This window comes from Oryx dammah, unplaced genomic scaffold (genome assembly GCF_014754425.2).
Source record: "Oryx dammah isolate SB20612 unplaced genomic scaffold, SCBI_Odam_1.1 HiC_scaffold_3, whole genome shotgun sequence".
NCBI lineage: Eukaryota > Metazoa > Chordata > Mammalia > Artiodactyla > Bovidae > Oryx > Oryx dammah.
The window spans coordinates 22,123,335-22,139,147 of record NW_024070187.1 but is presented as its reverse complement, the minus strand read 5'-3'; the positions used below and the strand labels follow the sequence as shown (position 1 = coordinate 22,139,147).

The 15,813-nt window shown below is 38.9% G+C and overlaps 1 protein-coding gene across 2 annotated transcripts in view; it reads right to left on the bottom strand.

Moving 5' to 3' along the window:
• Positions 1 to 204: 204 nt before the first annotated feature.
• Positions 205 to 15,813, bottom strand: part of SLC39A8 (solute carrier family 39 member 8) — a 78,233-nt gene continuing 62,624 nt past the window's right edge. For both annotated transcript variants that reach the window (XM_040237764.1, XM_040237765.1), the window contains exons 7-9: positions 4,111 to 4,318; positions 2,995 to 3,179; positions 205 to 1,657 (exon numbers count right to left, since the gene is read on the bottom strand). In XM_040237764.1, coding sequence (XP_040093698.1) covers positions 1,508 to 1,657; positions 2,995 to 3,179; positions 4,111 to 4,318 — 543 coding nt within the window. In that variant the 3' untranslated portion in view covers positions 205 to 1,507. The remainder of the gene's footprint in view (positions 1,658 to 2,994; positions 3,180 to 4,110; positions 4,319 to 15,813) is intronic.

Here is a 15,813-nt window from a genome sequence, read left to right as displayed (position 1 = left end):
ATTTCCTAAGGTTGAATGCAAACACGTGAAATGACAAAAATAGATTCTATGTATACTGATTTCAATGAACAATGATTAATCTTTATAGTATTTATTTGCTGAATAGCTTTGAAATAAACATACTTATTTCTCTTCCTCGTAATACCAGGTACATGAAAGTCACTCAAAAACTATCCATTAAAATGAATAATGAATGACACAATACAAGGTTTCAAAGGTGTTTACTATTTGGTCAAACAATATTTTTAAATTGTCAGAAGAAAATGTACATTAACATACATGCTAAACACTCATCACGTCTGCATTATTGCTATGTGACACAATTTTACAGCCTGTGGGACAGTATAATTCCCGAGGTCATTGTTGGCTTCCGTCAAATATTTTTCTCAGTTAAATCATCTTCCCTTAAGTGATTTGGGAGTGAGATTGGGGCCAGGATGTTCAATTATAGACCAAATTTCTATATCTACTAAATGAATAAACAGGCTCTATCTTTTATAAAAGGTAGAAAAATAATCATGCTGTGTGGGATTTTTTTTTTTTTTTTTTGCAAAATATACCATATAGGAAAAACATAGGCTGAATACAAAAGAAATATTTTCTGTCTCTTGGACACCCATAAAAAACATATATCTTAGTCTTTGACATACAGCCATTCAGCTGTTATTTTGCATTTACTTAAAACATCCTCTGCTAAATAGTTATGTTCATCTTTAAAAGTAAATTGCTTAAAATTACATTCAGTTTCTTTCTGTAAACCAACATTTCTTCACCTTGACAAAGGAAATACATTGGATACCGCCGATGAGCTGTCATCAGCTTTACATTACACTTAGAGGGGTAAAAAAAAGAATCTGAGTCTGAAATTAGTAGAGTTAACAAAATTTTACTGATTTCATATTATTTCAAGGTGGTTTTCAAAGCCATCCTACAAGTCCCTATCTGTAACATAAAAACAAAACAAAACCTATGAGCAATCTTTCTCTCCTAGATTCATTAAGGCCTTGGAATCATTTATATCTGTGTTTTGTATATTTTGATTCTCTTCCACATTTTTATGTACTTGCTTGTGAAAGCACTAGAACAAATTAATTGAAAGAAACCACTCTGAAACTACTTGAACATTTGATCTGACCATAGAGATTTAAAGGCTTATACAGCCTAGTTTATATTTTCCTCTGGGTTTTGGTGTCAAAATGATTATAGAATGTATGTTTCTTGCTTTGTGATGGTTTTTTAATATGCGTGAAACATTAAAAAAAAAAGTCAGCATTTACCAAAGAACTCATGTATCAGGCTTTTCAGACTGGAACCAAAAGCTTTTTAAAGCATTTTTAACAACAAATGATGGTCTGTTTCACAGATCCTGACACCAATAATCAGTTTTCCTGACATACAGCTAAAAACAAAATTATCTTTTAACTAAATAGGATCAGCTTAAAAATCCCTCTGGAGCTGTTTTTATTTATTAAATGCCTTCATTAACACCACCATCTTTCACTTCTTATTACTCCAATTCGATTTCTCCCGCATACAAAGTAATGAGCAGAATGGCTGTGAATCCAGTTAACATCCCAGCGTTCTGAATCATGAAGAAGGTGAAATCGGTTTTTCTTCCAGTTACCTTTTCTCTCAGCATATCATTCATCTCTGGAAACTAGAGGAAAGATATATTGTTAGATAACTGTTGCCATCTTGTGGTCAAACATAAAACAGTTATTATAGATTCCTGTGGGGGTGGGAGGGGGTGAGCATTTCTGTCCGTGGTTTAAATGTTTTAGTACAGAGAGCATAAGAGCAAAAGCCAGTGTAATCAGACATCAACAAGAGTAGGAAAACTGTGTTCCCCAGGTTAGTCAATCAGTGGCTTGAGATTAACCTCATTTTATGCCTCCTCTCCCTCTCTTCTTTGCTCTCTCTGCTCCAACCACATCATTCAGACCTCAAATGTATCCAGCCTCTTTCCATCCTCAAAATCTTCACGCCTACCAAAACCTCTTTTCCCTCGTCTTTCAACGAGCTAAATCTTTGAGGTTTCCGCTTTCTTACTTTCATAGGAAGGCTTCTCTTAGGCCTTCCTAACTTAGACACCCCTATTATCATCTTGCATCACATATACTGTTTTTCCGTTCATTTCCGTTTTTATTTGTATTTATGTAATCACGTATGTGGTTTTGTTTGTTGAATTACAGGTTCCCCTCTTTGTAGACAAAAAACTGTGCTTTTCTGTTCCCTCAACCATCTACAATGCCTTACCAATTTGATAAAAATATCAATCGATAATAGCTGATTAAATATGCTTTTAGAAACCACTATATAGTTAATTCTGGTTCTCTTCAATTTGTTTCCACTTGCTTGTTCTATCCCTCACAAAATCATAAGGTTTTTTAAATAAATGGTACTGTCTTTGAATTGAAGACTATAACAATCTCATGGCGGTGAAAGCAATTAAACCCCAAGTTCTGTACTTAAAATCCACTCTTTCTCAGCACAAAACTTCTACTGAAAAGGCTCATGAAGAGATCTGTAAATGTCATATTTTCAAAACACATTTCCAAGTGATTTGCTATGTACACAGTGGTGCAATGTGCCAAAGCATTCAGGAGACCTCCAGAGTCTGCAGTCATTCCATTTGCCTGATTTGAGAAAACTGTTACAAAGATACAATGGATGAAATATGTGAAGCCATTCTGAAAAAAGCAAAGCTGCCGTAAGTATATATAGCATCATTTATTCATATTATTTCTTTAAACTGAATAATTCTAATAGATTCTGTTCTTATATTTTAAAAGAAAAAAGTGATGACCTAACACAAATACATTATGAGGCACTAAATTCTATGAAGAAAAACATAAATGCAGTGATGGTTCTAAGAGATGAAATCCTTGTTTATAAGGGTCTGCACAGAACAATCAACAGAGCAGCAGCAGTCAATTCATAACCCAGATGTTTATTTCCAAGTTTAAAATACAACAAAATCTTTAAACTTCTTACCATGTCTGCCAGAGAAATATAGAGGAACATGCCTCCAGCAAGGGCAAAGATAATATTTGGAGCAAAATTATTGCCCACCAAGATGCCAAAAGCTAGCCCAACATAGCAGGAACACGCAGAAAGGAAATTGAATAACAAGGCTTGTCGAGTGCTCATTCCTGCATTGAGGAGGATCACAAAGTCCCCTAGAAGAAGAAGAACATATTAAGTCAATAGTTTTTCTTTTTTTTAATTACTTTTTACTGGAGTATAGTTGCTTTACAATGTTGTGCTAGTTTCTACTGTGCAGCAAACAGGTATTCCCTCTTTTAGATTTCCTTCTCTTTTTGGTCACCACAGAGCACCAGCAGAGTTCCCTGCTGACCTACACAGCAGGTTCTCACTAGTTATCTGTTTTATACACAGTGTCAATAGTAGTGAAAGCAAAAGGTAAAGAGGGTGGCAGAGGATGAGATGGTTGGACGGCATCACCAGAGCTGACTCACTGGAAAATACCCTGACGCTGGGAAAGATTGAAGGTGGGAGGAGAAGGGGACGACAGAGGACGATGAGATGTTTGGATGCCATCACCGACTCAATGGCCATGAGTTTGGGTAAACTCTGGGAGTTGGTGATGGACAGGGATGCCTGGCGTGCTGCAGTCCATGGGGTCTCAAAGAGTCGGACACGACTGAGCGACTGAACTGAACTGAACTCAACAGACGTGAACTTGGGCAAACTTCGGGAGACAGTTTGCCCAAGGGAAGGAGAGGGAAGCCTGGTGTGCTGCAGGCCATGGGGTTGCAAAGAGTCAGTCATGACTTAGCTATTGAACAACAACAATCAATAAAATATATATATATATATATAAATCTCCCAATTCATTCCACCCCACCTCTTCCCCCATCACTGGTGTTCACACATTTGTTCTCTACTTAAATAGTTTGAGTAGATTTGTTTTCTACTTAAATACTTTTTTCTCTTTTTGGATGAAATAAAAGATAATAACCAACGTCTAAAAAGGCTCCTTCACTTCGAGACATCAGCAGGAGTTTTAAGAGTGTGTCATCTAAAACGTCTCCCTCCCCTTAAACCAAGAAGTTAACGGACTTGTAGGACGTGAGAAGAACTGCTTACCTAACTCATGAGGGAACTCCTCGCACAGGATGGCTATGGAGGTGCTGAGTCCCTGCAGAAGAGACAAGGTGCAGGAGGCCCCGATGGCCAGGCCATCGATGAAATTGTGGAGGGCATCACTGAGCGTTATCATCCAGGCGATCGTCCCTATTTCTGAGAGCTTCGGCCCCTTTAAACAAGTACACGAGCTTGACTCTTTTTTTCCATCCTGTAAAATAACAGGAAATCAATCCACAGGATAACCAGGATAACCGACACTTCTTGAAAGTCCAAGCAATACAGAGAAGTAGATGTATTATGTGTTGAGAGAGACAGATGTTTCCAACAGAAAGTCTTTCATAGTTCATAGGAACCACTAATCATAAAAAATGGAGGCAAAAAACTTGGAGAAAGGAAAGGAAGAGACTGACAGGCCTTGAACAAACCACTTAAAAGACATTTTACTCTAGTTTCCCTTCAAACAATCCTTTTGACTTGTATGAACAAATTCTTCCTACTCCCTTCCTAAAATGTAATATTAATAGACATTAACCTAAGAATTTGATTTATTCATACACTTTAAAGTAAAAGAAGTTTTTCAAAGACTGAATTTAAATTCTTTTCCATGTTATAATTTGAATGTGAAATCCACATTTAAAGCATGATAACATCAAGGAGTATGTATTCTAATCTATCCTGTGCCAACCCTGTAACTGTGAGCAAGTAATCTGAGCTTTAGTGTCTTTAATCGTGAAGTGAAGAGAATGCACTAAATTATTCATTTATTTTTCAATGACTTAGTAAGTTTCCACTGTGTTCCAGGTAGAGTTCTGGGTGTTTAGGCTATAATAACGTGGTCCCTACAAGCTCTAAATTTCAATGATTCTCTTAACAAATTACATGAAGTATGATTAAAACAGGCTTGTCTTTACACAACACTTCTTTCCACCATGAAACAACAGAAAATTCTAGAGCAGATTCTTTGTAAGAATTTTAATTTCCATAACAAATTTTTTCAAACAGAACTTAAATTTCCATAAAATTTACAAAATTGTATAAAATCAAATGACAGATGCCAACTGAAGCATATTCCAGAAACTGTGGGAAAAGATAATAAAATGCAAATTCATTTTTAAGTAGGGAAGCAATTTGCAATTAACTGGAGAACATTTTATTCCTAATTCGCCTCCCCTCAACTCTACCTCAGCAGCTAATCAACATATTTATTGAACATCTGCAATTTATACAACAGTCTGTTGAATGCTATGGGAAGTGCACAGAAGTGGGAAACACAGGTTCTATCTCCAAGAAGCCTATTTACCTTGGAGAAACAAGGTGTAAAGTGCACGACTGACTCTAAATATTGTGCAACATATATCAGCTGAAAAGGGCTTCCTTCAGAGCGATCATCTGAGAGGTGGTGCTTTTTTCTGATGTCACTTAACTGCTCAAAACACTTTGGGGACTATTCTTTCAAAGTTGGCTTCCAGTCTTGCCACACAATTTTCACTGTTTCATTAGTGGCAAATCTTCATCTTTGAGGGATGTTTTGTTTGTGCATGCGTGCATGCTCAGTTGCTTCAGTCATGTCCAACTCTTCGTGACCCTATGGACTGTAGCCCGCCAGGCTCCTCTGTCCATGGGATTCTCCAGGCAAGAACACTGGAGTGGGTTGCCGTGCCCTCCTCCAGGGGAGTTTCCAGGCCCAGGGATCTAACCCATGTCTCCTGTGGTTCCTGCATTGCAGGTGGATTCTTTACCACTGAGCTACCAGCAATTTGCAAGGGGAACATCCCCTTCTCTCAAAAACACAGGAAGCAACATTAATCTCCTTTTACTTTAAAAGGCAGTTCTTATCAGCATAAAGATAATTCCTTCTGGTTTTAAAATGTGGTCTTTTCACTGTACAGTGTTAAAACATAAGCTGAGGCAAATTAAATAACTTAAGAGTTTATTCAAGCAAGAATGGATTCCAAGCTAGCAGTGTCAAACCAGAGGTAGTTAGGAGCACTCCGGGGATGGGAAGCTCAGGGAGACACATTAATGGAGAAAAGATGGAAGTAAAGCGAGGAAATTATTGGTTGACTACAGCTCAATGCCTAGTTGGATGTTAGGAACTGACTGTCCTTAGGTTTTGATTTTATAACCTTGAGGCATTTACAGGCTTAGCTTTTGGATTGCTTACATAGGACATTTGAGCCACCTCAGCTTGTGTCCTTATTTAATTAATTCAATAGTTGATATATCTTAAATGCACAGTGTAATAAACAACAATGACTTCAGTTCAGTTCAGTTCAGTCCAGTCGCTCAGTCATGTCTGACTTTTTGCGACCCCATGGATTGCAGCACACCAGGCCTCCAGATGACCATTATATCTACTACTGCGGGCAGGAATCCCTCAGAAGAAATGGAGTAGCCATCGTGGTCAACAAAAGAGTCCAAAATGCAGTACTTGGCTGCAGTCTCAAAAATGACAGAATGATCTCTGTTCATTTCCAAGGCAAACCATTCAATATCACAGTTACCCAAGTCTATGCCCCAACCAGTAACGCTGAAGAAACTAAAGTTGAATGGTTTTATGAAGACCTACAAGACCTTTTAGAACTAACACCCAAAAAAGATGTCCTTTTCATTATCGGGGACTGGAATGCAAAAGTAGGAAGTCAAGAAACACCTGGAGTAACAGGAAAATTTGGCCTTGGAATGCGGAATGAAGCAGGGCAAAGACTAATAGAGTTTTGCCAAGAGAATGCACTGGTCATAGCAAACACCCTCCTCCAACAACACAAGAGAAGACTCTACACATGGACATCACCAAATGGTCAACACCGAATCAGATTGATTATATTCTTTGCAGTCAAAGATGGAGAAGCTCTATACAGTCAACAAAAACAAGACCAGGAGCTGACTGGCTCAGATCATGAACTCCTTATTACCAAATTCAGACTCAAATTGAAGAAAGTAGGGAAAACCACTAGACCATTCAGGTATGACCTAAATCAAATCCCTTATGATTATACAGTGGAAGTGAGAAATAGATTTAAGGGCCTAGATCTGATAGATAGAGTGCCTGATGAACTATGGACTGAGGTTCGTGACATTGTACAGGAGACAGGGATCAAGACCATCCCCATGGAAAAGAAATGCAAAAAAGCAAAATGGCTGTCTGGGGAGCCCTTACAAATAGCTGTGAAAAGAAGAGAGGCAAAAAGCAAAGGAGAAAAGGAAAGACATAAGCATCTGAAAGCAGAGTTCCAAAGAATAGCAAGAAGAGATAAGAAAGAATTCTTCAGCAATCAATGCAAAGAAATAGAGGAAAACAACAGACTAGGGAAGACTAGAGATCTCTTCAAGAAAATTAGAGATACCAAGGGAATATTTCATGCAAAGATGTGCTCAATAAAGGACAGAAATGGTATGGACCTAACAGAAGCAGAAGATACTAAGAAGAGGTGGCAAGAATACATGGAAGAACTGTACAAAAAAGATCTTCATGACCAAGATAATCATGATGATGTGATCACTAATCCAGAGCCAGACATCTTGGAATGTGAAGTCAAGTGGGCCTTAGAAAGCATCACTATGAACAAAGCTAGTGGAGGTGATGGATTCCAGTGGAGCTGTTTCAAATCCTGAAAGATGATGCTATGAAAGTGCTGGACTCAATATGCCAGCAAATTTGGAAAACTCAGCAGTGGCCACAGGACTGCAAAAGGTCAGTTTTCATTCCAATCCCAAAGAAGGGCAATGCAAAAGAATGCTCAAACGACCGCACAATTGCACTCATCTCACATGCTAGTAAAGTAATGCTCAAAATTCTCCAAGCAAGGCTTCAGCAATACGTAAACCATGAACTTCCTGAGGTTCAAGCTGGTTTTAGAAAAGGCAGAGGAACCAGAGATCAAATTGCCAACATCCGCTGGATCATGGAAAAAGCAAGAGAGTTCCAGAAAAACATCTATTTCTGCTTTATTGACTATGCCAAAGCCTTTGACTGTGTAGATCACAAGAAACTGTGGAAAATTCTGAGAGAGATGGGAATACCAGACCACCTGACCTGCCTCCTGAGAAGTCTATATGCAGGTCAGGAAGCAACAGTTAGCACTGGACATGGAACAACAGACTGGTTCCAAATAGGAAAAGGAGTATGTCAAGGCTATATATCGTCACCCTGCTTATTTAATTTCTATGCAGAATACATCATGAGAAACGCTGGACTGGAAGAAGCACAAGCTGGAATCAAGATTGCCGGGAGACATATCAAGAACCTCAGATATGCAGATGACACCACCCTTGTGGCAGAAAGTGAAGAGGAGCTAAAAAGCCTCTTGATGAAAGTGAAAGAGGAGAGCGAAAAAGTTGGCTTAAAGCTCAACATTCAGAAAACGAAGATCATGGCATCTGGTCCCATCACTTCATGGGAAATAGATGGGGAAACAGTAGAAACAGTGTCAGAGTTTATTTTTCTGGGCTCCAAAATCACTGCAGATGGTGACTGCAGCCATGAAATTAAAAGACGCTTACTCCTTGGCAGAAAAGTTATGACCAACCTAGACAGTATATTCAAAAGCAGAGACATTACTTTGCCGACTAACGTCCGTCTAGTCAAGGCTATGGTTTTTCTAGTGGTCATGCATGGATGTGAGAGTTGGACTGTGAAGAAGGCTGAGTGCTGAAGAATTGATGCTTTTGAACTGTGGTGTTGGAGAAGACTCTTGAGAGTCCCTTGGACTGCAAGGAGATCCAGCCAGTCCATTCTGAAGGAGATCAACCCTGGGATTTCTTTGGAAGAAATGATGCTAAAGCTGAAGCTCCAGTACTTTGGCCACCTCATGAGAAGAGCTGACTCACTGGAGAAGACTCTGATGCTGGGAGGGATTGGGGGCAGGAGGAGAAGGGGACAACCGAGGATGAGATGGCTGGATGGCATCACGGACTCAATGGACGTGAGTCAGAGTGAACTCCGGGATTTGGTGATGGACAGGGAGGCCTGGCATGCTGCGATTCATGGGGTCACAAAGAGTGGGATACGACTGAGCGACTGAACTGAACTGAACTGAACTGATAGTCCTACTAAGTGAAATCCTTTTTTGTTAAATTAATGGCTGCAAAGATCGGCATGAACACTATCAGAATTCACTCTGCACTGGGGGAGGCAATGTGAGCCATGATTAATAAAAATGTTTTTTATGGTTTGTTATCTTCTATTTTACTGATAAGAAGGTAAAAGTAAGCAACCACTGCAGTTAAAATTAAATTTCAAATTCCATATACCATGCTGAAAGAATTTTACAGAGCAAGAATTCTGATTAAAAAAAAAAAAAGCACCAAGTCAAAAAGGAAAGTAGAACCCCCCTAAAAACCATAATTAAGATGGCAAAAGGAAGTACAAATAAACAAAAGATGAAAATTACATGCAAAGCTAAACATAAAATCTATGCCCATAAAAGAGAAACTGATGTAACATAAAAACTATAAAATATTATTTTAAGAGGCCACAAATAAAGAGAGATGAGAGTTAAAGAAGAGGGATTGAATGCAAGCTAGCTTAATGATTCAAGGGTATGGGCTTTGGCACCAAATGGGTGTGAGTTTAAGTAATGGCTCTGCTACTTAATAGATCCATGTCCTTTGGAAAGTCACTTGGATCTTAGCTAATGCAGTAAGACAAGAAAAGGAAATAAAAGATATATACATATTGGGAAGAAATAAATAAAACTGTCTTTGTTGGCAAATGGACATGACTGTCTATGTAGAAAATGCTAAAGGATCAACAAAAAAGCTCCTAAAACATAATAAGCAAGTCTGGCAAGGTTTCAGGATGCAGGTTAACATATAAAAATCCGTTGCTTTCCAGTATGCCAGCAATGAACAAGTAGAATTTGAAATTAAAATCATAATAGCATGTATATTAGTACCCCCTAAAATTAACTATTCAGGTATAAATCTAACAAAATATGTGGAAGACTTATATGAGGAAAGGTACAAAACTATGATGAAAGAAATCAAAGAAGAATTATTCCACTCATGCATTAGAAGACAATGAATAGTTGTCAAAATGTTAATCCTTTCCAAGTTGAACAACAGACTCAGTGCAATCCCAATCAAAATCTCAGAATGTTATTTTGTCGACATTTTTTTATTCTAAATCTATATGAAAATGAAAAATCCCTAGAATAGCTAACACAACATTGAAGATAGGAAAGAAGTTAGATAACTGACACTATCTGACTTCAAGACTTACTATGAAGCTACAGTAATCAAGATGGTGCAGTATTGATGAAATAATAGATAAATAGATCAATGGAACAGAATAGAGAGCCTAGAAATAGACACATATAAACATGGTCTACTTATCTTGGACCAAGAAGCAAAAGCAATACGATGGAGAAAGTCTTTTCTCGCATTCTGTGGCTTGTCTTCTCATTCTGTTGGCATTGTGTTTTGCAAGGAGAAGGTTTAAATGGTGCTGAAATAAGTGGACATCCATATTAAAAAAAAAAAAAAAACAAGAGTCTAGACACAGACTTGACACCCTTCACAAAAAAATGAACTCAAAATGGATCACAGACCTAACTATAAATGCCACACTCTAAAACTCCTAGACGATAAGATAGGAGAAAACCTAGATGACCCTGAGTACAGCCATAGCATTTTAGATACAACACCAAAAGCATAATCCATGAAAGAAATAACTGATAGCCTGGACTTTATTAAAATTTAAACCTTCTCCTTGCAAAAGACAATGCCAATAGAATGAAAAGACAAGCCACAGAATGTGAGACAATATTTGCCAAAGACAAATATCTGATATCTGATAAAGACTGAAGCAAAATATACAATAAGAAAACAGTCAATTAAAAAATGAGCCAAAGACCTTAATAGACACTTCATCAAAGAAGACTTACAGATGGCACATAAGGATATGAAAAGATGCTCCATATCATATGTCATCAGGGAAAAGCAAATTGAAACAGGATAACACTACACACCTATTAGAATGGCCAAACTCAGTAACACTGACACCACCAAATACAGGCAAGGATTTGGAGCAGCAGGAACACTCATTCATTGCCAGTGGGAATGTAAAATGGTACAGACACTTTGGAAGACAGTTTGGCAATTTCTTACAAAACTAAACATATTCTTCCCATACAATTCAGCAATGATGCTCCTTGATATTTACCCAGAGAAGTTGGAAACTTATGTCCACATAAAGACCTGTATACAGATGTTTACAGTATTTTTTTTCCTAATTGCAAAAACTTGGAAGCAACTAAGATATCCTTAATTAAGTGAATGGATAAATAAACTATGAAACATCCAGACAACAGAATCTTATTAAAGTCACCCAGCCCCCAAATGAGTTATCAAGCCATGAAAAGACATGGATGACTCTTAAATGCACATTACTAAATACAAGAAGCCAAATTTGAAAAGGCTACATAGTGTATGATTGTAACTATATGACATTCTGAAAAAGGCAAAACTATATATGGAGACAATAAAAAGATTAGTGGTTGCCAGTTGCGGGAAAAGAGAGATGGATATGTGAAGCATGGAGAATTTTAGGGCAGTATCATATTCTATATGATACTACAATGACGGATACATTACACATTTGCTCAAACCCATGGAATGTAGACTACCAAGAGTGAAATGGAAACGATGGACTTTTGGTGATTATGATGTGTCAATGGATGTTCACCACTTGTAACAAATGTACTGATCTGGTGAGGGATATTGATAATGGGGGAGGTTACACAAGTGTGGAGACAGGGAATATATGGGAAATCTCTGTACTTTCCTCTCAACTTTGCTATGAACCTAAAACTGCTCTTAAAAAAAAAATTACTTGGAATTGACTTTAGATTCCTTATCTGTAGAATAGAGAAAATAATACTACCCATTCCACAGGATTATTGTGATGATTAAATGACCTGTCTGTAAACCAAGTAGGCCACAAATGGTTATTATTGTCACATAGATCATTTTATCTAACAAAGTACAGAGGAATAAAGCATTACTAAAAGGAAGAGAAACAAAAACTGCCTAAGAGAAAAGTGTGCATGACAAAAAACTGCTCTCATATGATCCTTAAATAAAGTCTCCTGCATACTGATCAAGATGATTGGAGAAAATGGGAGAAAAAGTAAATCTATGCAAAAAAGGAGCTTTGGAAAAGTGAGCGGGTGAAGCAACATATTAAAAAGAAACAAGGAGCGACTCCCCCAGTGCTCCAGTGGTTGAGTCTGCCTTGCAATGCAGGGGACTCCGGTTTAATCTCTGGTCAGGGAACCAAGATCTCACACGCCTCGGAGCTACTGAGCCTGTGCACAAAAGATCTCGCTTATGGCAACTAAGACCCAACACAGACAAACAAATAAATACTAAAACAAAAAAAAAAAAAAAAAAGGAAAAAAGAAAAATTGTTAACAAGGAAGCGTGAGCTTGGACATAAATATACTCTACTGAACTTTCAACTACTAAGAGTCAGGAGGTTAATTAGCCAGAAGGTAAAATCCACCGTAAAAAGTATGCAGTCTGAGTTAATAAGTTTATCTGAATCAGACAACTGACCGCCAATAGGAAGAAAGGAATCTCTAAGATGTAAAGTAGTATCTTGCATAGTTAGCATTTCAGTTTACAAAGCGCTTTCATAAATTAGTGTCTTTGTTTTCTTTTGACCTTTACAACATCCTCATGAGTAAAACAGAACAAATATAGTATCCTCATTTTAGAGACAAGGAGAATGGCAATCCAAGAACATAAATTACTTGCTCAACATCACACAGAAGGTGTTGGGATTAAGGTCCTTAATTATTTACCGAACACCTATTTTAGAGCAGGCAGGAACTCTGCAAAGAACCGAGAACTGAAACATAAATAAAAAGAACCTGCATGTTGTTGGAATTCACAGTCCCCAAAGGAACATCCAAGATTCCCATTAGCCCTTTCAGAATGATTTCCCACCCTCTCACCCTGCTGTCTGTCCTGAAGCTGTTTTTCCTGAATGGGCCACTGCTACAGGCTTCCTGTCCTCTGGTTTCCATTTAAGATGGACAACTAGGAAGTCTTACAGGGAATTCAGGGGGAGAAAGAAAGGAGAAATCAAGATCTTTATTCCTTTGATACCCCCTTGTGCGGTCGACTCAAGCCGTCAATGACCCTCAAATGGAGAACACAGCTCTTCTCAAGAGAACTCTGTTCCCAGAAGCTCCTTCCTCTCCCTCCTTTGGGTCCAGGGGTGGTAATAATTTTGCCATTACTGGTCCCTGGTTCAGGCACTACTCTTCTACCCAACTCACACCTTATAAATCAATCTTCTGAAATTATTCTACTTTGAGTGGTCTGTTTCCTTTTGGATCCTGATAGAATCACTGGTGCTGGAAATGCCCATAAAAAAACAGGCCTCAAAATGGAATATAATTGGGTTTTTCATATATTCAAAGTATGGGGAAATGGAACAGTGGTTACCCACAGGTAGAAGTGAAACCCAGGACAAGGAAGGGCTCTGCAAGATCTAGGCTGTGCTGTAAGTTTTCCTGCCATTTGGTTCTTACAACCCAGCAGACTAAGTGTTATTAGAAAAGTCTGTAGCAGATAGAGATGCTGAAAAGAACCTTCTGGCAAGCCCTGGTCAGAGAATTCACAGCACAGATCCCTAAGATGTTAGGGTAAAGCCATGCCCTCTTTTGCCATTAACTATTCTTTATCTATCCCTGGTGGCTCAGATGGTAAAGTGTCTGCCTACAATGCGGGAGACCTGGGTTCGATCCCTGGGTTGGGAAGATCCCCTGGAGAAGGAAATGGCAACCCACTCCAGTACTCTTGCCTGGAAAATCCCATGGATGGAGGAGCCTGGTAGGCTACAGTCCATGGGGTTGAAAAGAGTCGGACATGACTGAGAGACTTCGCTTTCACTTTCTTTTCATTCTTTATCTCAAGGCTTCCCAGGTGGCACTAGTGGTAAGGAAACCGCCTGTCAATGCAGGAGACATAAGAGATGCAGGTTCTATCCTTTGGTTGGGACGATCCCCTGGAGGAGGGCATGGCAACCCATTTCAGTATTCTTGTCTGGAGAATCCTCATGGACCAAGGAGCCTGGTGGGCTACAGTTCACAGAGTCACAAAGAGTCGGACACAACTGAAGCAACTGAGCATGCACACACACAATTTTTACCGCAAAAGCTGTGACTTGCTTGCTCCTACGTCCTGGGAGAGACTTACCTTGTGCCCATGGGACATCAAGTGAATGAGAGATCATACGCAACATGAACTGGAAGTTATCTGATCCAACAAGCCATAAATTCAGTTGCCCACACCAGCATTCCATTATCAAATTTATAAACAAAAACAAGCCCATACCAGACTTGAAGATACAAGCAAATCACAATGGCAGTTGATTCAGACCCTCATAACCTAAGCCTAATACTGCATCTCGCTTTCCTCAACAACAGTAAGGCTACCTGGGGTGTTTCCTATGGCCAGTTAACTGTGAATAGTGTTCCAGCACCAACCAGCTATAGAATCTTACTCACAATGAACTTAAAGTATAGTGATAAAGATAAAGATAAATCCTCCAAGTGGGCAGAACTTTTAAGTGTGATGCTGGATTTCATGTAGAAGTAATGGTCTACACTAACTCACGAGGGAGAGCTCAAAGAGCGGGCCAGGTGAACAGAGACTCAAAAAACAAAATTGGAAACTGGTGGCAGAGATCTGGGAAAAAATATATAGACAGACCACCTGTAAAAGGTGCAGAATGTGAAGACCATTCTGTTCTGTTGAATCTCATAAGAGGCTACCACCGAGGATGGTCTCAATAACAAGCGCACAAGAAGACTGTAAATATCATTTGGGGCATCTTTCATCAGCCATCTCAATGGCCCATACACAAAGTTAATGGCCCATACACAAAGAAGTCAGATTAGTGGGGATGGAGACTATTCATGGGGGTTCCCAAAGTGCTCTAACACAAACTTGGAGAGAAAGAAGAGAGGGGGACCAGGGTATTTATTCCCTAGGCTCCCTCCTTGGTGGGGTAACTTAGGCTGGCTATGACCCTAATGAAAGATCACTGCTCCACTGAACAGTGGCTTTCTATACAAAACTAGTTCCCTCCAAGTTCTAGTAAACTTCTTCCTCCCCCTTCCCTTTGGACATAAGATTGCTAACAGTTCCACGATTTCAAGTTTCAAGTTTACTGCACTTTCCCCTGTGGTTAACCCACACCTTGCCCCGAATTTTGTAAATTGCCCACTTTCTAATTTGTATGTTTCCTTGAAAATGCCATCTCTTCTGGAAAGGATGATTGATTCAAACTCATCTGCTCATTCCCCATACAGCAATCCCTGACTCTGTATATACCATTAAATATATTTCAACAGAAAAACTTGCAAAAAGGATTAAATAGACACAAAGATATAAAGAGTTAAAGGCACTATTCTGCTGCTGCTGCTTAGTCACTTCAGTCATGTCAGACTCCGTGTGGCCCTATGGACTGTAGACCACCAGGCTCCTCTGTTCATGGGATTCTCCAGGCAAGAATACTGGGGAGGGTTACCATGCCCTCCTCCAGGGGATCTTCCCAACCCAGGGATGGAACCTGGGTCCCCTGCACTGCAGGCAGATTCTTTACCACTGAGCCACGTGAAGCCCTAAAAGCAATATACAATATAAAATTTCAATAGATTTTGTTTTTATAACTTATTTTCAAGTGAT